The 24,158-nt window shown below is 39.4% G+C and overlaps 1 protein-coding gene across 15 annotated transcripts in view; it reads left to right on the top strand.

The window, feature by feature from the left end:
• Window positions 1-24,158, top strand: part of obscnb (obscurin, cytoskeletal calmodulin and titin-interacting RhoGEF b) — a 131,005-nt gene that overhangs the window by 28,892 nt on the left and 77,955 nt on the right. For all 15 annotated transcript variants that reach the window (XM_041244678.1, XM_041244671.1, XM_041244666.1 and 12 more), the window contains exons 8-30: window positions 15-290; window positions 2,482-2,757; window positions 3,014-3,289; window positions 4,294-4,569; window positions 7,241-7,516; window positions 9,123-9,398; window positions 10,282-10,557; window positions 10,727-10,999; window positions 11,612-11,878; window positions 13,221-13,487; window positions 13,967-14,233; window positions 14,485-14,597; window positions 14,805-14,958; window positions 15,420-15,581; window positions 15,856-15,960; window positions 16,613-16,879; window positions 17,448-17,717; window positions 19,013-19,279; window positions 20,781-21,047; window positions 21,209-21,475; window positions 21,641-21,910; window positions 22,193-22,459; window positions 23,469-23,735. In XM_041244678.1, coding sequence (XP_041100612.1) covers window positions 15-290; window positions 2,482-2,757; window positions 3,014-3,289; window positions 4,294-4,569; window positions 7,241-7,516; window positions 9,123-9,398; window positions 10,282-10,557; window positions 10,727-10,999; window positions 11,612-11,878; window positions 13,221-13,487; window positions 13,967-14,233; window positions 14,485-14,597; window positions 14,805-14,958; window positions 15,420-15,581; window positions 15,856-15,960; window positions 16,613-16,879; window positions 17,448-17,717; window positions 19,013-19,279; window positions 20,781-21,047; window positions 21,209-21,475; window positions 21,641-21,910; window positions 22,193-22,459; window positions 23,469-23,735 — 5,682 coding nt within the window. The remainder of the gene's footprint in view (window positions 1-14; window positions 291-2,481; window positions 2,758-3,013; window positions 3,290-4,293; window positions 4,570-7,240; window positions 7,517-9,122; window positions 9,399-10,281; window positions 10,558-10,726; window positions 11,000-11,611; window positions 11,879-13,220; window positions 13,488-13,966; window positions 14,234-14,484; window positions 14,598-14,804; window positions 14,959-15,419; window positions 15,582-15,855; window positions 15,961-16,612; window positions 16,880-17,447; window positions 17,718-19,012; window positions 19,280-20,780; window positions 21,048-21,208; window positions 21,476-21,640; window positions 21,911-22,192; window positions 22,460-23,468; window positions 23,736-24,158) is intronic.

The raw sequence follows: 24,158 nt of genomic DNA, 5'->3' as shown, positions 1-24,158 counted from the left end.
TCTTTCTATTGCAGCTGAGGCCCCCAAGATCACCGTCAAGGACAAATCTAGCGATGCTGTCAAGGTGGTGTCCGGGGAGGGGGCAGAGTTTGTGGCAGAGACCTTAGAGAGCAATGCAAAAGTGCAGTGGTACAGAGAGGGCAAGGAGATCCGACAGACCAAAAAATTCATCATGGAGAGCAAAGGCAGGCAGCACAAACTGATCGTCACCACTGCCAAGAAAGAGGATGAAGGAACGTACACGTGCAAGGCAGGAGGAGACACAGTGACTTTCACACTAACAGTGACAGGTAGGGCTCAAACCTTAACCTCAGGCATGTGTCACGCTGCGTATATCTCAGCACTGCCTTCCAAATGTGATGAAACCTGCTTAGGACCTTAATAAGTTATTCGTCTGGCTCTTTTTATATGTAATGTTATATATGTAATATATGTAATATATATATACACACACACACACACACACACACACAATAGACATTTGAATTGTGATGAAATCTTTAACACAAATTATGGCAGGTATCAAAATCTCTGGGTATAAGGATGATGTCCATCCGAAAGTCTATCTGTCTGTCTGTCTGTCTGTGTGTCTGTCTATATGATGCACTTTTGTCACAATTTACTCTATAAATATTTGTGAAGTGGTGGACATTTATGAAGTGGTTTAATGTAGTACATATTACTGTTGATGTCTTGCATCATTTTTCTTTGACCGGCTAGCAGTGATTAATTTAAACCCCTCATGAATCTTATACACTGACTCCTTTAACTTGTATTCTAGTTGATAGAATGCAAGGAATATTTATTTATTTGTTGTCTATTATACAAGATATCAGAATATTCTTTTTATGAAATCAAGCCAAGGTCAGTTATCTTAGCAATCCATTCTTCAGAATGTTGTTTATGGTTTCTATTTTATAGGGTATAGCTTTTGTAGTGTTTATATGTAATGGCAAGCGTGCTACATTTGACTCGCTCTCTTCTATGTGTTTCCTGCCAGTCGTCTGATGCCTGCACACCACCTGACATGCACATGGCATTTCAGCTGGAATTTCGACAAGCCTTAACAAAAAACGGCAGGTGCCATTTGGAGGAAGGGCAGAGCTAACTAAACTCAGAGGCAAACAAAGCCATGGCATCATGGAATAAATGCTGTGTGCAAAATCCCCCTTCAGAAGGACAAATTATCTTAGCATGATGATATCAATTAAATGGCATCTTTTTACTTGGCAGTTTGCCTATATAGAAAGCCAGTTAAGCCAAGGACACCAACCATTTAGGGCTGTTTATGGCCCATCAGCCTATAACGCTGAAAACAGAAAGCTTTACACTGCATGCATTGCTACATCTGGCAGATAACCTGGTTAGGAGGAATAACTGCTAGAATTCTTGACATGCTAGATGTTTTCATGGTAACGGGGGAAGCAGACAAAAGTGTGGGACCCTGTGCAAACCCCACATATGACACTTGCAGATATATAAGGTGTCACCACTTCAAAGGTTTTTAAGAATAAGAAACTGCTTAAGACTAATTATAAACCTCTCAATTTAAATGTCTTGAGTTGTTTATTTTTGGTTTGGGTGTTCTTTGTCTTATGACAATAAAGTAACAATGCCCATTTGGAGTAACAGCATTTGAAAATGTAGCCCAAGAGTTACGTCTTTACCATTATTATGTTTTAAAAGATGCAGCAGCCTCATTCGTGAACAATTAGTGAAAAACACGGATTATTCGAAATTGAGTTCACTGTTTTGGGAAATCCCTGGGCTATTAATTGAAAACTTGAAAAATGCAACAATACAAATAAAATATAATATCCCAACAACAGTCAAAATACGTACCGCACATAATCAGAGCTGTTCAGAGGCAGAAAGAGCTGGATTAAAAAAGTCACTGATCTTGCTCTTCACTGTCAGACTGTCAAGTTAAGAGAGTCTTAAAAGTCTGTTTCTGCTCACTTGTCACTAGTTTCAGTAACTACAATACAGTACTGTCCATTGGCTTGCACTATACTATACTCAATGTAATTTAATTAAATTAAATGATGACTGTCTGCTTCCGTACAGATATGCTGATTTCCACACTATTACATTTTGATAATGTACGCTATTAAACCTTCCCAGATGTTAATTTTTAAAATGAATCCCATTGAAAAAAGTCTAAATTACTATACAATTTCCTTTTAGTTCTACTACCAGAATATGTTATTACTGTTATCACTGTTAACACAGGTCTGCTGAAGTGGCTTTAAAAAACAAAATGAGCAAAAACTATATTAAAGATAATCCTTGTTTTTAATAAGTTTTAGCTGTTACATATTTTGAAATATCTTTATCACAGTTTTTCTTATTTGGTATATCTTTAAAGTCATTCGAAAGGGTAGTGGTGCCAGAAGTAACATTTTATCCCAGCCTTTGTCCAATCTATCTATACTGGAGCCACTTGATCCTAAATGATTACCTTTGGAATGTGACTTTCAGAAACAACTGCGACCTTCACTAAGAAGTCGGTGACGAAAACAGAATTCTCTTCGACCGTGGGAGAGACAGTAGTCCTGGCCTGTGAGGTGGCCCAGTCCTCAGCAAAAGGAAAATGGATCAGGAAAGGACAGGAAGTGAAGCAGAGCAAAGATGTTGTTGTGGAAACAGAAGGCACAACCAGAAGGCTGGTACTGAAAACCGCAAAAGCCAGCGACTCAGGGACATACACATACAAACTCCCAGAGGATGAGATAACATTCAATGTTAACGTGAAAGGTAAGAAACAGATTTCCCAGGATTTTAAGCATTTTACTAAAGAGCCTTGGCTAAAGAATGTACTTCAAACAGGCCTGTGTAAGATTTAAACACAAAGCACTGTCTCGGCTCTTTCAGCTAATTTCCCTCTATTTGTGCATTGTTTTTCTCTGTTTATGTTCCTCAATTCCATTTTGTCTTTTCATTTGGCCATCAACCCCCCATAACTTCTAGTTCAGATCATTGCCCTCATAATTTGATGCATTTCTTCTCCCAGAACCAGAGCCTGTGTTTACCACAAAAGCTCCAGTTCAGAAGGTGGTGAAGGCCCATCCATCAGAGAAGGCCACCCTGAGCTGTGAGGTGTCTCAGACCCAGACTGAGGTGAAGTGGTACAAGGACGGCAAACTGCTGAGCTCCAGCAAGAAGACTAATGTGGAATCAGACGGAAAGACTCGCCGGCTTGTGGTGGAGAGCGTGGAGAAGAAGGATGCTGGGGATTATACCTGCGAGGCTGCCGGGGAGAAGATGACCTTTAAAATCCAGGTTGCAGGTAGGGAGTTAGGTCTGATATTTTCATTCTGTACATTGCCCTCTTTTTTTCAAGCAATTTCTATTTGTCATTGACACTCTTTACAGTGTTATCAAGCAGAATTCCTGGAATTTGGAAGAAGCGAGAGTATATCACATTATCTTGATATAGTGTGTTGTATTTATTATGTTCTAAGTATCTTAGTCTCTACTTTTATATTATGGTTTTAGTTTTCTTATTACTTCCTTCCCCCCAAAAAGTGTAGATCACTTGAAGGGACTTTTAGACTGAGCACCATTTTGGAGTTTTTACTGTCCATACCCAAGTTCAGTAGTTTAGTCAGACTTCACATCACTTTCAACATTTGATCTTTTGTACATTTGGAAATATGATGTGGTTTACATGTGGACAACATTAGCTGACATGGTAGCAGGTAGATGTGAGTTGAGTTATTTGAGTACTCGAGAACTACAAATGATGTGTTCCTAAGTACTGGAGTGCTAGTCCAATGATAGGCAGAGTAAAACTTTTGATTTATTGATTTGTGTTTTATAATGATGCTCTCATGAATAACTGTTGGAATATGTAAAACTAGTCAAATATGTACACAGGGCAAGCAATAAACAAAGTTAGGCAAAGCCAGTCCGATAGTGAGGTGGAGCGATTGAGATTCTGGACTTTTTGATTTGTACAGAACCTTGTACCCCCAAAGAAATACCCACCCTTCAAGTATTACCTAGTTTTAGCCATCACATTCTGTAAATTGCTTTACAAATTAGTCAAATCAATAACTAAGTAATGAATAACAGATTTTTTTTGGAGTAACCAACATTGAGTAATGAATGGCAAATAATGATTTCATTTTGAAATAGTCAAATTTTTGAGTACTCTAGCTCAGACCTAGTGTACATATGCACTAAAGTCATTATGCCAAAAGTGGACACGCATATCTATGGCTTCGATATTTGACACCTCTAAGCAGTGTTCTGAATGGACTCACTGTGATGTCTCTTCCCTCACACCAGAACCTGAGCCTGTGTTTGCCACAAAGGCTCCTGTTCAGAAGGAGGTGAAGGTCCTTCCCTCAGAGAAAGCCACCCTGAGCTGTGAGGTGTCCCAGACCCAGGCTGAGGTGAAGTGGTACAAAGATGGCAAACTGCTGAGCTCCAGCAAGAAGACCAAAGTGGAATCAGACGGGAAGACTCGCCGGCTTGTGGTGGAGAGCGTGGAGAAGAAGGATGCTGGGGAGTATACCTGCGAGGCTGCCGGGGAGAAGATGGCCTTTAAAATCCAGGTTGCAGGTAGGGAGTCCTTCACTGAGAGCACAAGCTGGCATTGAGCCCAAAGACAGTTGTTTATGAATGAGAAGGTCCTGGTAAAGACTGGAAATTGAACATTGAAACCCCCTTGATCAAGAAACAAATCAAGAATGATCTTATTTGTAATGGTTAGTATGTATTTACTAGCCTACTAGTGGGAAATTATCAGCAATTCACATGGGTTGATTACAATTCTCTCAGCCCAGACATATTAAAAAAAGTTTGTTTAAATACACTTTAAATGACAAATGAGCCTGTTGTTATTGATAATCTTAGTTTAGTGTTGAGAATCCTGAATTAAATTAGAACTGGGAGGCAAAAGTGGTATGAATTTCAGTTCTTTGGGGAATCAAAACTAGGACATTTTTTTCTTTTGCTAAAAGTAAGCACATTGACTTACCTGCAGTAATCATCATCCTTTCAAACCTCCAATTGCACATGCTGGCAGGCCAATTCCTTGATGAGGAAAATTGAAATGTTCCTACTTTAACACACAATGCAGCATGCTAGTTAATGGCGCTTCAATACAGTATGTGTGCTGGGGAAAATTAAATATAGGTTTCAGATATCATTCAAAGCAATACAATGCTTTTATACCTTATACACTGGTAAACCATAACCTAGTGTGATGTCTTGTTGTCGTCCCCCCCCCCCCCCCCCCCCCCCCCCAACCACCTGAGACACAAAACGGTGGTTTCGCTCTCCAGTTCAGAAGTTTGACGAGCAACCTCCAAGGTCCATCATCAGAGAGAAGGCCACCCTGAGTTGTGAGGTGTCTCAGACCCAGACTGAGGTGAAGTGGTACAAGGACGGCAAACTGCTGAGCTCTAGCAAGAAGACTAATGTGGAATCAGACGGAAAGACTCGCCGGCTTGTGGTGGAGAGCGTGGAGAAGAAGGATGCTGGGGAGTATACCTGCGAGGCTGCTGGGGAGAAGATGGCCTTTAAAATCCAAGTTGCAGGTAGGGAGTCCTTCATTGAGAGCACAAGCTGGCATTGAGCCCAAAGACAGTTGTTTATGAATGCAAACAAAATAAATAGTCGCAAGAAGCACTGCTCGTTAAGATAGTAACATAATTTTGTAAATCAACATAATTTCGGAAATCACATTAGAGCGATTATTTAATAACGAAATAGGTTTAACGACCGCTTGAAAATGCCAAAAACAGAGCTACATACTGATTTGTTGATTAACACTGGAGTTATCATTTACGACCTTTTAAAAATCCTGCCCACAGTACCTAATAATTCTGTGATGCTTCCAAAACTTATAACAGGGAAATCAATTTGGAAACTACAAAAAAAAAATCTAGGGTCCAGAGTCCAGGCATATTTTTTAGTTGCATTTTAAGCTAGCCTGATGCCCTGTTATTTATAAACTGTGAGCAAGTAATGTGTTGGCTTGGTTTGGATTTAGTCAAGAATTGGACGTACAGACTTACTTATAGAATGTTTTTCTCCACCCACACCAGAACCCGAACCTGTGTTTACCATAAAAGTGCCAGCTCTTAAGGAGGTGAAGGTCCGTCCCTCAGAGAAGGCCACTCTGAGCTGTGAGGTGTCCCAGACCCAGACTGAGGTGAAGTGGTACAAGGACGGCAAACTGCTGAGCTCTAGCAAGAAGACCAAAGTGGAATCAGATGAGAAGACTCGCCGACTTGTGGTGGAGAGCGTGGAGAAGAAGGATGCTGGGGAGTATACCTGCGAGGCTGCCGGGGAGAAAATGGCCTTTAAAATCCAGGTTGCAGGTAGGGAATCCTTCACTTCGAACACAGGCTGGCATGGATCTCAATGACACGTGTTTATGAATGAGTAGGTCCTTATAAAGGCTGAGTAGGACTGGAAATGTAACATTGAAACCTCCTTGATTCAGAAACAATGTGACAAATCAAGAATTGTCCTCTATTTGTATGGGTCTGTATGTACCTACTAGCCTACTAGTGGGAAATTATCAACAATTCACAACATGGGCTGATTACAATTCTCTCAGACCAGCCATAATAAAATCAGTTTGTTTAAATACACTTTAAATGACAAATGAGCCTGTTGTTACTGATAAGCTTAGTTTAGAGTTGAGAATTCTGAATTAAATTAAAGCTTGGGGCAAAAGGGGTGTGGATTATAGTTCTTTGGTGAATTAAGACTAGGGAATTTAAGACTTTTTTCTGTTATTAAAAGTATGCACATTGACTTACCCGCAGTACTAATTATCCTTTCAAATCACCAACTGCACATGCTGGCAGGCTTATTCTTTTACAAGGAAAAGTGAAATTTGCCTGCTCCAACACACAATGCAGCATGGTTAGTAATGGCGCCACAATACAATATGTGTACTGGACTGCACAAATAAAATATGTGCCTGAAACTAAGAAGTGTTGTGTGTTGAGCTGACAGTGGCATTTTCTCAGACAAACTGTTCCTTATAATTTTGTGATGCTTCCAATACTTATAACAGGAAATCAATTTGGAACCTACAGATAGAGTCTAGGTTTGTTTTTTAGTTGCATTTTAAGCTAGCCTGATGCCCTGTTATTTGTAAACTGTGAACAAGGAATGTGTTGGCTTGATTTGGATTTAGTCAAGAATTGGACTTATAGGACATAGAATTGGACTTACAGACTTATAGACTGTTTTTTTGTTTCACCCACACCAGAACCCGAGCCTGTGTTTGCCACGAAAGTGCCAGTTCAGAAGGAGGTGAAGGTCAGCCCCTCAGAGAAGGCCACTCTGAGCTGTGAGGTGTCCCAGACCCAGACTGAGGTGAAGTGGTACAAGGACGGCAAACTGCTGAGCTCTAGCAAGAAGACCAAAGTGGAATCAGATGGGAAGACTCGCCGACTTGTGGTGGAGAGCGTGGAGAAGAAGGATGCTGGGGAGTATACCTGTGAGGCTGCCGGGGAGAAAATGGCCTTTAAAATCCAGGTTGCAGGTAGGGAGTCCTGCACTGAAAGCACAAGCTGGTGTATTGATCACAGACACTTGCATCTGAGTATTGTTTCTTCAGCGTAGGACTGTAGAAGTAAGGGAACATCGAATGTGCAAAAAACAAATTCAGATAAATTGAAATAATTTCTTCCTATGTCTTCCTTTATATAACCTACTTGTCCCTGATTTGTCTTTGGATAGATTTTGTGAGTTGTTTGAATTATTTTATGAAGAATAATATGAGTAAAACTATTACCTAAGATAATCATGATCATCACTATCAATGATTTATTTCACATATCCTTTTATTAAAGTTGTCTAGCTATTACAAATCAAGGAATATTTGCATGATGCAAAATTAACATGAGACACCTGCACAAGGCTCAACCCTGGATTACTGTATGCCATCGCATACAGTACCTATTTACAAGGAAAGGTTACATTTGCCTCCTGCAACACAGTGTAGCATTTTTGCTAATAGTGCCACAATACAGTATGTGTGTTGTGGTACACAAACAAAATGTGCCTGAAATTAGGAAGTGTTGTTTGTTGAGCTTGCAGTGACGTTTTCTAAGACAATCAGTACCTTATAATTAGGGCTTCTGATTTTCGGTTTTAGCTCATAAAAACCCATGAAACACCCCTGATACCAAAAAAAAAAAAAAGTAAATCTGTGTACTGTATAGCCAGTAAACACCAGAAAAGCACTGGAAATAGTTACTGAATTCACACTAACTTCACCCCTTCCCAATTAAAAATAAAAACAACAAAAAAAACTGCTATAAAAAATAAATACACTGCTTTCCCCTGTGCTGCTGGGCAATGTCCCTCCTTCCTGACATGTACCTATCATTGATTCGATCTGAATACTTTAAACCTACCCAGACTACTGAGTGGCAGCAAACTGCTACATTTCTATTGGAGGCTCCTCATGTGAGATTTAAAACAAGATTACAATTAGGAATGAAGACTTGTTTGTGAGATTTAAATCTGTATTGCAGTTAGATAGGGAGGATTTAAAACAAAATTGTGAATTTTGGCAAAATGTAGAAAAACGCCTAGGCACACAAAAACCCCAGAAGAATGTACCCGTGACCATAAGGATTTCATTGAGGAAGACAGCAAAGGAAAGATAGTACATCTTAAGTGTACAACTACTGTCGAGTTACTATACATATTGTAACAGACAAAAACAGCTAAGCATTTTGAAAAGTAACCAAAAAATAATAATTTCATACAGTATATAAAAAGTGAAACCCCTTGGAAAAAAAAAAAAAAGTTTTCAGCATATCTCGTAAATCGCTAAAAATAAACACAGAAAAATGAAAAACAGAAGCCGTAAAAACAGAAGCCCTACTTATAATTCTGTGATGCTTCCAGTACTTCTAACAGGGAAATCAATTTGGAACGTAGAGATTAAAAACTGAGTCCAGGCTTGTTTTTTTAATTTTTTTTTATTTTAAGCTAGCCTGATGCCCTGTCATTAGTAAAGAGTGAACAAGAAATATGTTGGCCAGATTTTGATTTAGTCAAGAATTTAACTTATTGGACTTATAGATTTGGATAAACAGACTTACTTATAGACTGTTTTTTTTTTTCACCCACACCAGAACCCGAGCCTGTGTTTGCCACGAAAGTGCCAGTTCAGAAGGAGGTGAAGGTCAACCCCTCAGAGAAGGCCACTCTGAGCTGTGAGGTGTCCCAGACCCAGACTGAGGTGAAGTGGTACAAGGACGGCAAACTGCTGAGCTCCAGCAAGAAGACCAAAGTGGAATCAGACGGGAAGACTCGCCGGCTTGTGGTGGAGAGTGTGGAGAAGAAGGATGCTGGGGAGTATACCTGCGAGGCTGCTGGGGAGAAGATGGCCTTTAAAATCCAGGTTGCAGGTAGGGAGTCCTTCACTTCGAACACATGCTGGCATGGATCTCAACAACACATATTTATGAATGAGTAGGTCCTGGTAAAGGTTGAGTAGGACTGGAAATGTAACACTGAAACCTCCTTGATTCAGAAACAGTGTGACAAATCAAGAATTGTCCTCTATTTGTATGGGTCCTTATGTACCTACTAGCCTACTAGTGGGAAATTATCAGCAATTCACATGGGCTGATTACAATTCTCTCAGATCAGCCATATCAAAAAAAAAAGTTTGTTTAAATACACTTTAAATGACAAATGAGCCTGTTGTTACAACTTAGTTTAGAGTTGAGAATTCTGAATTATATTAGAGCTGGGGGGCGAAAGGGGTTTGAATTACAGTTCTTTGGTGAATTAAGACTAGGGAATTTAAGACATTTTTCTGTTACCAAAATTATGCACATTGACTTACCTACAGTACCCAATTATCCTTTCAAATCACCAACTGTACATGCTGGCAGGCTTATTCTTTTACAAGGAAAAGTGAAATTTCACTGCTCCAACACACAATGCAGCATGGTTAGTAATGGCGCCACAATACAATATGTGTACTGGACTACACAAATAAAATATGTGCCTGAAACTAAGAAGTGTTGTGTGTTGAGCTGACAGTGGCATTTTCTCAGACAAACTGTTCCTTATAATTTTGTGATGCTTCCAATGCTTATTACAGGAAATCAATATGGAACCTAGAAATAAGTAGAGTTTTAAACTAGCCTGATGCCCTGTTATTTGTAAACTGTGAACAAGGAATGTGTTGGCTTGATTTGGATTTAGTCAAGAATTGGACTTATAGGACATAGAATTGGACTTACAGACTTATAGACTGTTTTTTTGTTTCACCCACACTAGAACCCGAGCCTGTGTTTGCCACGAAAGTGCCAGTTCAGAAGGAGGTGAAGGTCAGCCCCTCAGAGAAGGCCACTCTGAGCTGTGAGGTGTCCCAGACCCAGACTGAGGTGAAGTGGTACAAGGACGGCAAACTGCTGAGCTCTAGCAAGAAGACCAAAGTGGAATCAAATGGGAAGACTCGCCGACTTGTGGTGGAGAGTGTGGAGAAGAAGGATGCTGGGCAGTATACCTGTGAGGCTGCTGGGGAAAAGATGGCTTTCCACATTGAAGTGACAGGTAATAGACATGCTTGATTCACCAACGTATTTAGTCAAAGAAGCATAAGAAGCCTGACCTGTAAATAAGCAGTATGTTCAACTGATCTGACTAGTATTGGATTTGAAATACTGACACTTTTTAAATAATGAATAATACTCTGATTTCTGATATGCTTCATCTCCTACAGAACCAGTCACCAAGTTCCAGAAGAAACCCCCCCAGAAGCCTATCATGGTTCAGGAGAGTGAGACTGTTACCCTGGCGACGGAGGTGACCATTGACAGTGCAACAGTGAGGTGGTTCAAGGACAGTGTGGAGTTAAAGGAGGGGAAGAAGTACGAGATAAAGAAGCAAGGCATGGCGAGGCTGCTGGTGGTGAAATCAGCCGAATCCAAGGACAGCGGCACCTATACCTGCGAGACAGCTGGGGACAAGCAGGACTTCAAAGTGCAGGTCAAAGGTCAGCCCAAGGGTTCTACTGCTTAAGATAAAGGAAGCATTGAAAGTGAAGCATAACCCAGGTTTCCAGATCCAAGCTGTCATATCTGGTCAAATCTGGTTTTGCTGGTCTATCATTCTGGTTTGACCTTTTTGACCAACATTCAATTTCAAATTCCTACTTTGTTACCTATTGATTACCCCAAGATTTATCTGGGATTTTCATAATTGTTGAAATGCATGGGTGTGGATGGTCATATATTATATATGGTTTTGTAAGTCACAGTTTCTTAATATTATTTACTGCAACAGCAACATGTTATTCCCTGTTTTATGGTACTATTGAATCAAAAATTTCTGCTAACAAACTCAAATTTAATACTTTGCAAATAAATCCCCAGTCAAATCTGATTGAGTGCTGCTATTTAACAGAGGAGTTTATTGTTGTGTTTGCATTTGGGTGAGATGTTGTTGTGACTCTGCAGCTGATGCATGGTTACACACCCTAGTCTCGTATCTTGTAAAGCGCTTTGTGATGGTGGGCCACTATGAAAGGAGCTATATAAAAAAAAAAAAGATTATTGTTATTATTATAATCACAATTCACTGTGATTATCAATATCCTTTGTTTCAGAGGCTCCGTTGAAGTTTGTAAAGAAACTCGAAGCTGTAACTGCCGAGGTAGGCGAGAACGTTACTCTGACTTGCGTGCTGAACCGTGCCAAGGGTGATGTCCTGTGGCGCCGACGTGGGACAGAGATCACATCCAGCGGCAGGTTTAAGATCCAGACGGATGGTTCCAAGCGCATCCTGACAATACTGGGGATCACTCAGGAAGACAAGGGGGAGTACTGCTGTGAAAGCAAGGATGACAAGACCACCGCCATGGTCTCAGCTAAAGGTACCTCTCGCTGTGTTGATAGCTAATGATTCTTCTAAAGTTCTTCTTTTTACACCAAACTGGATATTGCAATTGTTCCTTGAACAAAGATTATGTATAACCTGCAAGAAACTTGACATTTAGTACATGAAAAAATCTACAAGTGTGTGTTTTTGTTTCTGAAAAATAATTGAGGGCAAATTATTTACAGAAAACAGGTAGTTTAGATCTCAGCCCTAGTTCTTATGCCACTGAATATCAAGGTAAGTTTTTGGTGCTTATTAATGCTCTTATAGATTTTTGATAACTGTTGACAGTACGTAGTTTGAACTTGATCAAACTACATACACATGTGCATCAAATTTTAGCAACAACAGTTTTTGTGCTTTTAATTGTCTACTACATGATCACACAGGAAAATTAGTTTTTTTTTTATCAAGAAGTGCTCAAACTGAAAAACAAAAACAAGTGCGCCCGTGTTACAGTGCCTCGCGTGGTGAAGTTCACCGGAAAGCTCAGCAACGTGTGTACAATGGAGGGGAGAGATGCCACGTTCAGGTGCAGTCTGTCACCGGCAGATGCCAAGGTGACGTGGTACCAGAAGGACTTGCCCATTGTGTCGGGCTCCAAGTTTTTAGTGTCACAGGATGGAATGAGCCATGCCATGACCATCATTGGCGTGAGCCTGGAGGACACTGGCAAGATCTCTGCTGAAGCTGAGGGGCAAGTTACTAAAGCCAATCTACAAGTCCAGGGTGAGAGTGATGTCCCTCTTCTTTCAATTCTTAACACGCGCAGTGCCAGTGGAATAGGACTGCTGGGTGCCTGCGTGATTTCATTACTCTGTGACATTCATGTTGAATCCACTGGACATACAGTAGACCTAGAGTCATAATTCTTATGTTTCTATAAAACAGATCTATTCACTAACATGATATGAAAAAAAAAAACATTTACTATTGCAAGTAAAGTTGGAATAATCCTGGTCTTGATATGTAAACCCCATCGAGGGGGAATATTCCAGAATTCTTTTTTCAGTCTTGTCTTGTCTTCTCTTTTTTCTTCTTGTTCATCATCTTTCATTTTTCTTTAACTTCTCTTCCTTTTTCTTCAACTTCTCCATCTAACCTGTTTTTGGCATGCAATATTTAATGAAACAAGTAGATCAAATGCAGTGCTATGTTTAATGTGGCTAGAAGATGACCTATCATTTTGGTTTTGATTACTGTGATGGTAGTAACAGGAAGCTCAATATACATTTTCTCACTACTTTGCTTCAACATAGAGGTTAAATAATATTAAAGACAAATAGGCCCAGCAATCCTTCCTTTTGTTCCTCTCTTACCTGGTTTGTTTTACACAGAATTGCCTGTGATGTTCAAGAAGAAGCTGGAAAACCGAACGGTGGAGGAGCGAGAGGAGGTGGTTTTGGAGGTGGAGTTGAGCAAACCCTCCACAGAGGTGAAGTGGATGAAAAACAGTGTGGTGCTGCAGCCCAGCAACAACATCGAGATCCGAGTCGAAGGGGCCAAACAGACCCTTGTCATAAAAAACGTGACCTTCCCTGACCGCGGATACTACAGCTGTGAGACCCTGGATGACAAGACGCAGGCCAAGCTCAATGTGGAGAGTAAGATTACACCATTTCTAACAATTTAGTGCTGCAATCTGTCAGTTATTACATCACCTGTGGTTTTTTTATTATATTTTTAAATTTGAAAAAAATATATTCTTTCAGGCTTTTTTGTATTATGTTAATACGGAGGTCAATACTTCAACCCTGAAGGAAATCCATAGTAGTGTTAAAGTCCAGTTATATGATGTTGGTATTTAGATCTGCCATCAATGTCAAAGTTTTGCAAAGCAGCAAACTCAATTTTGATGGACATTCCAACACAGGGTTCTGCAGCACAACTGTTTTAAAGGCACTAAAGTACAGTGTGAGGCATTATGTTTATTGATATACATAGCAACACAAGACTTAGTGGGTGAGTTTGTCCTAATGTAAAGATACTTGAGAACCTAGCCCATTGTTATATATTGTAGGTCTGGATTTATGGGATAAAAACAGGATGCCAACTCTAATGACACTATTTGATTCCCATGCAGTGATGAAGATCAAGCTGGTACATGGGATAGAAGAAGTGAAAGTACAGGAGAAAGAGACTGTCACCTTCGAGGTTGAGCTGAGCCACACAGATGTGGAGGGGTCCTGGGCTAAGGATGGGCTGAAGCTGCGGGCTGGCGGCAACTGCAGGATCACCACCCTGGGGAAGAAGCATGCCCTGACACTGTCCAACCTCAAACTGGAGGATGCAGGCCTAATTTCTTTTCAGGCTGAAGGGGTGCACACTTCTGGTAGACTCATTGTGACAGGTATGCCTCACCTACTGCATGGGCTGCTTCAGTGTTTCTACAATGTGTGTTGTCATACACAGTCTACAGACCTTGTTCAGATGTATTAGAATGGCCATTGCAATCACAAATCCGATAATACCACATAATAAATTTGATGTGGGCATTTCAGTACATTGATCAGACAGATCAAACAGCCTTGACCATAATATATTGTATTCACCTGTAATATGAAACACATTTTATTGGGGGTTATGTCTTTTTTCTGGCAGAGCCTGCTGTGACATTCACAAAAAACCTGGAAGATGTCAGCGTCCCAGAGAAGGAGAAGGTCACTTTGGAGTGTGAACTTTCCAGGCCCAACGCAGACGTCAAGTGGTTCAAGGTAAGCAGGTGTATTTACAGCTCAAGGTCTGGGAGACAACATTGTATTTAGCAATGTATATTGATATGTAGATAATGCAAATATGTGGATATCTCATTTTAAATGTAAACAAATACTGTTGACAAAGGGTGACGCTATGATTTACTATTAGCACCAAAAAAGGTTAATAGCAAAAAACAAAATCTCAATCTCCCTCACTCTATTTAGGATGACATTGTGCTAAAGCCAGGAAAAAAGCTGGGGATCATCTCTCTGGGCCGCAAGAGGAGCATCCTGATTCACAAGTGTGCCTACGAAGACCAGGGCTTGTACACGTGTGATGTGGTGGACAGCAAGACTTCAGCGAAACTCACTGTTCATGGTACAGATTAAATTATTTTTACATTTTTGACCCACTATCATGCCCCTTGGGAAGTTACTGAGATCCTTCTGTTGTCCCTTTATTGTTCCCAAATAGTTACATACACAGAATATACAGGTGTAGTGGATCACACGATTTCATGTGACCATGTAAATTTGCATATATTGCAGGCTAGGTGAATTCATGATTTTACTTACGTTCTATAACCTAGTTAGTCAGTAACCCTATAATAAAATGTGCTGGACAATTCTGAACCGTATTGATCTTTCTTTTGTGCTACAATATAGGTTTTGGAAGCATAACTAGAAAATGTTAAGTTCAGTACATCTTACAGTTGTCTTTTATGGGAGTGTGAAACAGTTACTTGTAAAACACTTTGACAAGGCTAGTTGTGGTCACTTTAGAAACCAGTTGAACAGTTGGCTAGCTATGGCTTGTATTGACTCTATTGGCCTCTCCAGCCCGGGACATTAAAATCCTGAAGCAGCTGGAGGATGTGGAGGTGGTGGAGAAGGAGAGTGCAGCATTCGTCTGTGAGATCTCCCATGACGAGGTGGAGACGCAGTGGTTCAAGAACAACGTCAAGTTGAAGCCAGGAGACAATGTCAAGATGAGACAAGAAGGTAAGCTTTGAGTCCATCGAGGAAGCTGGTGGACAATTTGTATATACATTATACAACATGCAGTGACTTCCACATTGTTCTGATAACTTAGTTATTGCAGCTAACAAATTACAAATATTGTTTAAGAATATACTTGGGGAAGTAATCTACCATCATAGGGCTTCCATTTCAGATGGGGATAGTGTTGGATGAACAGGAAAGCATTACTAAGAATTCCTGCTTTACTATTGCAAAACATCTTGGCCAACATTTTATGTTTTTTTTTAAAAAACAGGAAGGACCTTCGTGCTGCTGTTCAAGTCAGTCAAGTCTGAGGATGCAGCAGAAATCAAATTTACTGCTGAAAGTGCGACATCCACAGCAAGCTTGAGAGTCAAAGGTAACAAGAAGTCTTCCCACTTATAATTGATGTCTCCATTGACACTTAATGATAGACAAACAATCTCAACTTCAAGATTAAATGTAAGCATGCACAGTGAGTAGATTTACTAACCAGGTTGTTTTCCTGTTGAGATTAATTTTTGCTTTGACTGCTTAAAGTCAAGCTATCCTTATTGTATTACCTCTTACTATCACTGGGCACTGTGCCTTTATCCAGTGGCAAATGCTTCAGGAACATCCACGCTTCCTGGAGCATCAAGACACAAACCAAGTCCTTACCTTAAATCACAATTTTACCCCAAACTTTAACTTAATCTTAAATTTAAAAAGACTATCAGTTTGAAACAAAGTTGTATTCTGTCTGTATTTCAGCAACAAATAATAAATCTTTAGAAGAGCTTTTCAGAATGTGAATGCTCCGATAACATTTAGTACCTGATAAATCATCAAATCTGATAAATCCCCAACAATTGACTTATCAATAGGTTAATACTAGTTTGTATATAACTCCTGGTAGTGTTATGCAATCGAAAAAAATAAAATACATTATGGATTGCTAACAAGTGAGTGACCTGAAATGAAAAATCTTCACACCATAGCCCCCAGCCCTAAACTTCACTTACATTCTTCATTCTTTGCTGGTGTTATAGAGCTGCCTGTGAAAATAGTGAAGCCCCTCCGTGACAAAACAGCCATCGAGAAGCACCGGTGTATTTTTGAGTGCCAGGTGTCCCGCCCCAACGCCCAGGTGAAGTGGTATCAGAAGAGCAAGGAAATCCATGCCAGCAAGAAATACGAGATGGAGAGCCAAGGCTTGTACAGGAAACTCGTCATCAACGACATTGAGTTCAAAGACGAAGACACCTATACCTGCGACGCCATTGATGACAAGACTTCCGCTAAACTCCTTGTGGAAGGTAAACTGTTGGAGAAACAAAAGATATAAGAAATGAACGAAGGGTTTCATACAATTGTAAGTGTATGTAAGGATTGGCCTAAATGAAAGAAAAGGGTGCATTATAATATGATCTCAAGCTACAATGTTTATTGATTGTTTTGAAACATTGGTGTTATAAGACTAAGAAACAACAAGACTAAAGTACCATGGAAAACACCAGTAAAAACATTTAAGAATGGCAAAAAATCTGCACCACCCATACTGTATGAATTGATGTAACAAACAACAGACTGTAAATGATGTATATATTTACATAAAAATAAAAAAGCACTTTAAGATATGTTCTTCAAAACTAAATTTACAACAAGAGTTGACTGAATATAGTTTAGTTTCTTTTCTTGTTTTTCTGTTGTCTTTTTTGTATTACACGTCTTACCTGTTACCTTAACCTTGCAACAGTGCAAACATCATTCCTGAAAAACTAAGCTGAACATCATCCTTTTATGCAAAGAAAACACATTTAAAAGTTTTTGAGATGTCCTTTTGGAAAACCATTTGAACCTTTTGTGGGGTTCCTGTTTGTCCAGAACAAGCCATCAGCATCGTGAAGGGCCTGAGTCCCGTCGAGGTGACAGAGCCAGCTGAGGCTCGCTTTGAAGTGGAGTTGTCTGTCGTTGAGATAAAACCACCCAAGTGGATGCTCAACAGCGAGATACTTCACGGCAGCCGGGATGTGGAGATTGAGCATGACGGCAACATCCATCGCCTCACCCTGAGAAAGACCCACTCCGAGATGACTGGCCCTGTCCAGTTCACCGCCGGCAAGAGTAAATCCACTGCACAGCTCACTGTCAGAGGTAAGAAGTCTTTCAATGAGAGACATTATGTCAGAGTTTAGGGGACACTGTGCTGTTTTTTTTTTTTGCTTTTTATTTTTTTAAATTTGGAATCAGCAATTATTTTTTCTCATTTTCTCCCCAATTTGGAAAGCCCAATTATTTTTTTATTTCAACCCGTATCCACCGCTGCCACCCCCGCACTGACTCGGTAGAGACGAAGACAGACACACGCGTCCTCTGAAACATGTGCCGTCAGCCCCTCAGAACTACAGTGTTGGAGGATCTTTGTGCTGGTTTTGTCATATAGATTGTGTTTTTCTTGGGACCACAAAACTAATCTGGATTTGATCGCCATCCATTTTTTTATATCTATTTATAAATGTTATGGATTTAACACAGAATGACAATGGACAGTCTTGTAATAAATACCTTATATACTGTACATCTCTTATATACTACCCTAGCCAAGTGTACTTTTCCCTTACATTCGTATGTTATACACATATTATATATATATATATTATATATATATATATATATATATATATATATATATATATATATATATATATATATATATATATATATATATATATATATATATATATCCTATTATGTTCAGAATTTAGGTACATCTGTTATGTTTTGGGTCATATTGACCTAATGCAATTTCAAACTAATTTAAACAGCCTTAAATTGATTAACTGTTTTTATTTACAAAGCTTTACTCTTTTATGCTCTTTTAGTCTAGGAGCTGTGATAAAACTTATTTGAACCTGGGAGCTCCTCATGTTGGAGTGTCTTTACCAGTGAGATGCTGTTGCAATACTGACAGTGAAAATTAAGCTCTGCCTTGTAGATATATATTGTTTGTTTTTTTGTTTATAAATATCTCCAGACAGATATAACCATTTCCAGAGATAATAATACAAATATAATAATAAAATAACACATTGAAGAAGTTTATTTTATTCCTGCACACAAATCTACAGTACATAGATAAATGCTATGGGTCACAGTGATCCGAAACATGTTATCTGTATACGTGACCTGTTAAAAAAATAAATAAATATCTCAAAGGTTCTGTTTTCTGTATATAAGTTCATGACCCCAACTTAGGAAAAGTCATAATATATTATACAGAAAATGAAAAGAAAAATAGCATTTAAGCTAATTGGAAACTAGAGTCAGGTCAAATAGATCTGAAACCTAATAGGAGGGTTAAGTCATATAACATTATTTCGTTACAGATCCTCTTGATAGAAGCTCACCTGGTCACTGAAACAGTCACTGACATTCTTTATCTTCTGTAGAGCCCCCAGTGCAGATTCTCAAGCAGATCAAAGACACTGATGCCGTTGAGAAGGGCTCGGCCACCCTGAGCTGTGAATTCTCCCCTCCTCCCAAGATGGTAAAGTGGTTTAAGGACCAAACTCTACTGGAGTCATCCAGCAAGTACCATATGAAGCAGGAGAAGAATCTGGTGGAGCTAATTATTCAGAGTCTGAAGCCAGAAGACTCAGGAGTGTACCGGTGCAAGGCTGGGAACACCGAGACCAAAGCAAAGCTCACTGTGGAAGGTAGAGCTTGATAGCTTTTTGTGTTATTGTTCGCTACTACTGTTCTCTACTATACTCTACCTATACAGTGATACTGAAGATAAGAAAGGTAGCAACATTTATTTTAAAACCTTATCTAAAACACATTCAGTGGCTCTCAAAAGTATTCACTCCCCATGGACTTTTCCACATTTTATTGTGTTACAACATAGAATCAAAATGGATTTAATTAGGAGTTTTTGCCACTGATCAACACAAAAAAGTCCATAATGTCAAAGTGAAATGTAAAATCTACAAATTTTTCTAAATTAATTACAGACATAAAACAGAAAATAATTGATTGCATAAGTATTCTCCCCTTTTGCTATGACGCACCTAAATAAGCTCTGGTGCAACCAATTGTCTTTAGAAGTTACATAATTAGTTGAATGATGTACACCTGTGCACAATTAAGGTGTTTCACATGTTTTCATGGTTATATACACCTGTCTCTGGGAGGTCCCACAGTTGGTTAGTACATTTCCTAACAAAAACTACATCATGAAGACGAAGGAACATTCAAAGCAAATCCAGAATAAGGTTCTCCAAAAGCACCAATCAGGGGTAGGTTATAAGAACATTTCCAAGGCATTGAATATCCCCCAGAGCACAGTAAAGTCCATTATTAAGAAATGGAGAGAATATGGCACAACTAAATCTGTCTAGAACAATGACCTCAAACATACAGTCAAAGCCACACTGTAGTGGCTTAAAAACAAAAACATCAATGTCCTGGAGTGGCCCAGTCAAAGCCCAGACCTCAATTCAATTGAGGATATGTGGAAAGAGTTGAAAATTGCTGTTCACCAAAAGTCCCCATCCAACTTGACGGAGCTTGAGCAATTTTGCAAAGAAGAATGGGCAAAAATTGCAGTGTCCAGATGTGCAAAGCCGGTAGAGACTTATCCAAATAGACTCATGGCTGTAATTGCTGTCAAAGGTGCCTCTACCAAATATTGACTCAAGGGTTGAATACTTATGTAATCAATTATTTTCTGTTTTACATTTGTAATTAATTTAGAACAATTTGTAGATTTTATTTTTTACTTTGACATTATGGACTTTTTTGTGTCAATCAGTAGCAAAAACTCTAATTAAATCCATTTTGATTCTATGTTGTAACACAATAAAATATAAAAAATGTCAAATTGGGGATGAATACTTTTGAGAGCCACTGTATAACCTAGGGGACATAAGTAGATGGTTCCAGTTGACTGGGGATTGTTAGTTTACTTGTGATGGTCTCCAGCACTAATATACTGCAAAATTGATATGAATATTTCATAATACATTTACCCGCATGTTATTCTTCCATTGTTTTGTAAAGTACAGCGTATGTTATCATTCGGTGAACGAAAAAGCCCAATAAAATGTTAACTTTATCTGAAACCTAGAAAACCACAGCTGGGGTGTGTCTTGTGAAATGTATTTTGTGTTGCATAGTTTCGTTTTAGTGTAGCATATTTTCTCTTTTTTTGTGCAGCTCGCAAGGTGGAGATAACAAAGCACTTGGAAGCCATGGAGGTTGTCGAGGAGAGCAATGCTGTGTTCTCTTGTGAGGTGTCTCACAAAGACGAGGAGGTGCAGTGGTTCCTGAACAACACCCTTCTCTGCTCCAGTGACGTCAACGAGATCAAGAAAGATGGGAAAGCCCACACCCTGTCCCTAAAACGACTTGCCGCTGAGGACTCTGGGACTGTGAAGGTCAAGGTGGGAGAGGTCTTTGAGGAGGTCCCGCTCAAGGTCAAAGGTGTGTTGGAGCTTACAGCAGGAAGTAAAACCAAAGGAAAAATAAAAGCCTTCTGAAAGGAGTATATTTTATGATTTAAGCTGTGTTGGTAATAATAATAATAATAATAATAATAATAATAATAATATAATAATAATAATAATAATATTACTTTAACTCAGAAAAGCCAGCCGTGTTCTTGAAATCCCTGGATGATGTGATAGGGGAGGAGAGAGGAGTAATAACCCTGGAGTGTGAAGCCTCCAAACCCAACGTTAAGCCTGTCTGGAAGAAAGATGGTGCTATCCTGACTTCCAGTGATAAATATGAGCTGCTGCATGCTGGCAAGACACTGGGGATCATCGTCCACAATCTCAACAAGTCTGATGCCGGCTTGTACAGCTGTGATGTTGGCACCGACATTGCCAAATCCAAAGTCACTGTCCAAGGTTGGTGGGTAATTTATAAATTGAAAATGTCAGGTACGCTACTCCTTTAAGGACCTTGCCAAAACAATGATAGTTGGTATTTGGATTAAAAGGGTGTAATTACCTTATTTCTTCACATTATGCCAGTTGACATAACCCTTGTGCTTTGCTGTACTGTAACTGCAGACCTAAATATCGGAATCACCAAGAAGCTGAAGACAACAGAGGTAAAGGAGGACGACAGCTGCAGCTTTGAGTGCATCCTCTCTCACGAGAGCATTGACGAGTGCTCCTGGACCCTAGGTGGAAAGCCCGTGGAAAGCGGGGGACGGTTTGAGGTGTCTAACAAGGGCCGTAAATACATGCTGAATATCAAGAAGGTAACGGTAGCCGATGCTGGGGAAGTCGTCTTCACAGCTAGGAACCTCAACTCCAAAGCCTCACTCATCATCAAAGGTAACTCCCACAGTGTTTCTAGACAGGGGTTACCATGGATACAGTTTGCCTATTGAGTACATGCACAAGGTAAACAGGAGGGTATTTTCAGATTGAAGTAAGTGGATTTGAGAACTTTGCAGTTTTTATTTTTAATTTTCCTTTCAATACATGTGTTCAATTTAGAACCACGCACAAGCTTCATTTCACTTTTTATTTTACTTCTTTTAGTACAATTTATGGACACTATCTGAATCTTAAAATGTATGGATTGTACAAGAGTAAAGTTTTTCTGTTTTACAGAAAAAGCAGCTACTTTTACCAAACAACTGGAGAACTCGAGTGTAGCTCCAGGTGAAGACATTGTCCTGAGCTGTGAAACTTCCACGGCTGAGACCAGTGTCAAGTGGTACAAAGATGGCAAAGCTATAAGAAAAAGCCAGAAGTATGAGATGTGTCAAGAGGGCAACCTGACAAAGCTCATGGTCCACAACACCACAACCAAAGACTCTGGAGAGTACAGTTGTGAAACAGAGTTCTCCAAGACCAAAGCAACTGTAGAGGTCAAAGGTAAGTAGAAATAGAGGATGATGCACAAATTCCCACCAACCTGTAGTTTACTTCAATAGAGCAAAGGGCTTCACTTTCTAGAGGATGTGTGGGTTTGTCCCAGTGGCATTACAGTGCTGCCTGCGCTATTGGATATTCTGGGTCTTCTCTTAAACAAGGAAAGAAACACTAAAATTACATATTGTCCATCCGATAAACTTTCCAGCTCCAAAGGTGATATGGTTTGAGTGTTTCATTTTTTTATTTTGTATTTTTAAGTTGGGTAAATTCTATTGCAAAACAATTAACATTGCAGCAACTGCCATGTTTATATCCAGTTTGCTCGTGTTCGGCATGGTGATGTAATAATTAATATGATTTGCTGTAGGATGGCACACTTGACATGTGAATGACATTTCAATGCACAGAAATTCATTGATCACTGAAATATGCCACCTGGTCTAAATGCCAGCTCCATACTTCGTTGTATTCACAGTTTCATTAATGTAGCCTAAGGGCTGTAGACTGATCTAATCAATGATGGATAAAAAAAAAGAATAGGCTACTTTACTGTATAAGCAAAATGCTTTTTATATATAATGTACAGTCATGACGGTGTCTAGGTAGGATTGTTTATAACTTTTTATTTATTTATTTTTGTGATCCTGTCTTTCAAACGCCATTATAAAGTATTTAATACATTTATTTAGTAAAAGTCAAGAACTGACAACTGCATATCTCAATCTCTGCTCATTCCTTTATAATCAGTGGCCCTTATGTCGTAATTTCGTTAAGATGCACCTTATATTCTGTGATAAGGCACGTCTTAATATGCTAATGATTTCCATTGTCTTAGTCTTAGTCTTAATATATGGCATTCACATTAGTAAATACCAACTTATTTATAGTTTTAAGATGCGTGTTGCAATATTGTGTTAACACGTGCCTTATGAGTACTTTTAAGAACCTTTAGTAAATGAGGCCCTAAGTGAGGTATGTGCCTGTTTTTTTTTTGTTTTTTTTTTTATAGAAAAATTGAGTAGGTTCACAAAGGAGCTGTCTGACCAGAAGGCTGAGGAGAAGGGCTCTGTGACTTTTCAGTGTGAGACTGAGGAGCCTGTGACAAAGGTCACCTGGAGGAAGGGTATTGCTGAGCTCAAGACTGGATCAAAGTACCACCTGAAGCAGGAGGGCACCACCCTCTCCCTCACCATCAACCAGCTGGAGAAGACTGATAGCGACAATTACTCCTGTGACATTGAGGCAGCTCAATCTAGAGCTAAGTTAACAGTGCAAGGTATGGCTTCTAATGCATCCAACCCCAACTTCCGAGATTATCAAAAGTTATTTTTTTTATCTCCTTCAAATTAGATGTTGCCCATATTCACTCTGTCCTGAGGTTTCCTTCATCAGTGTGTAAAAGCATGATGTGTGTCTGTGCTGTGCAATTCATGTATTGTGATCTATTGTGGGTATTACATGTTGACTGTTGTGCATTTTTATTGTGTTTCAAGAATGAAAACAAGACTTGTTTGAGACCGTTTTAGCTTTTCTGGGTTTTACTATAAGCTAAAAAAGATAAGCCTGATCTGTGGTCAAAGAAAAAAAAATCTCAGGTGTTACTAATTATAACAGGGTTAAAAGGAAAGTCGTGGGTGGCTCAGACTTCCATTCAAGAAAGTCTGATTGTCAACCATGTGGTTGTTTTAATTCTTGTTAT

The sequence above is a fragment of the Polyodon spathula genome, chromosome 3 (assembly GCF_017654505.1).
Source record: "Polyodon spathula isolate WHYD16114869_AA chromosome 3, ASM1765450v1, whole genome shotgun sequence".
Taxonomy (NCBI): Eukaryota; Metazoa; Chordata; class Actinopteri; order Acipenseriformes; family Polyodontidae; genus Polyodon; species Polyodon spathula.
This window is presented reverse-complemented; position numbering and strand designations above follow the sequence as displayed.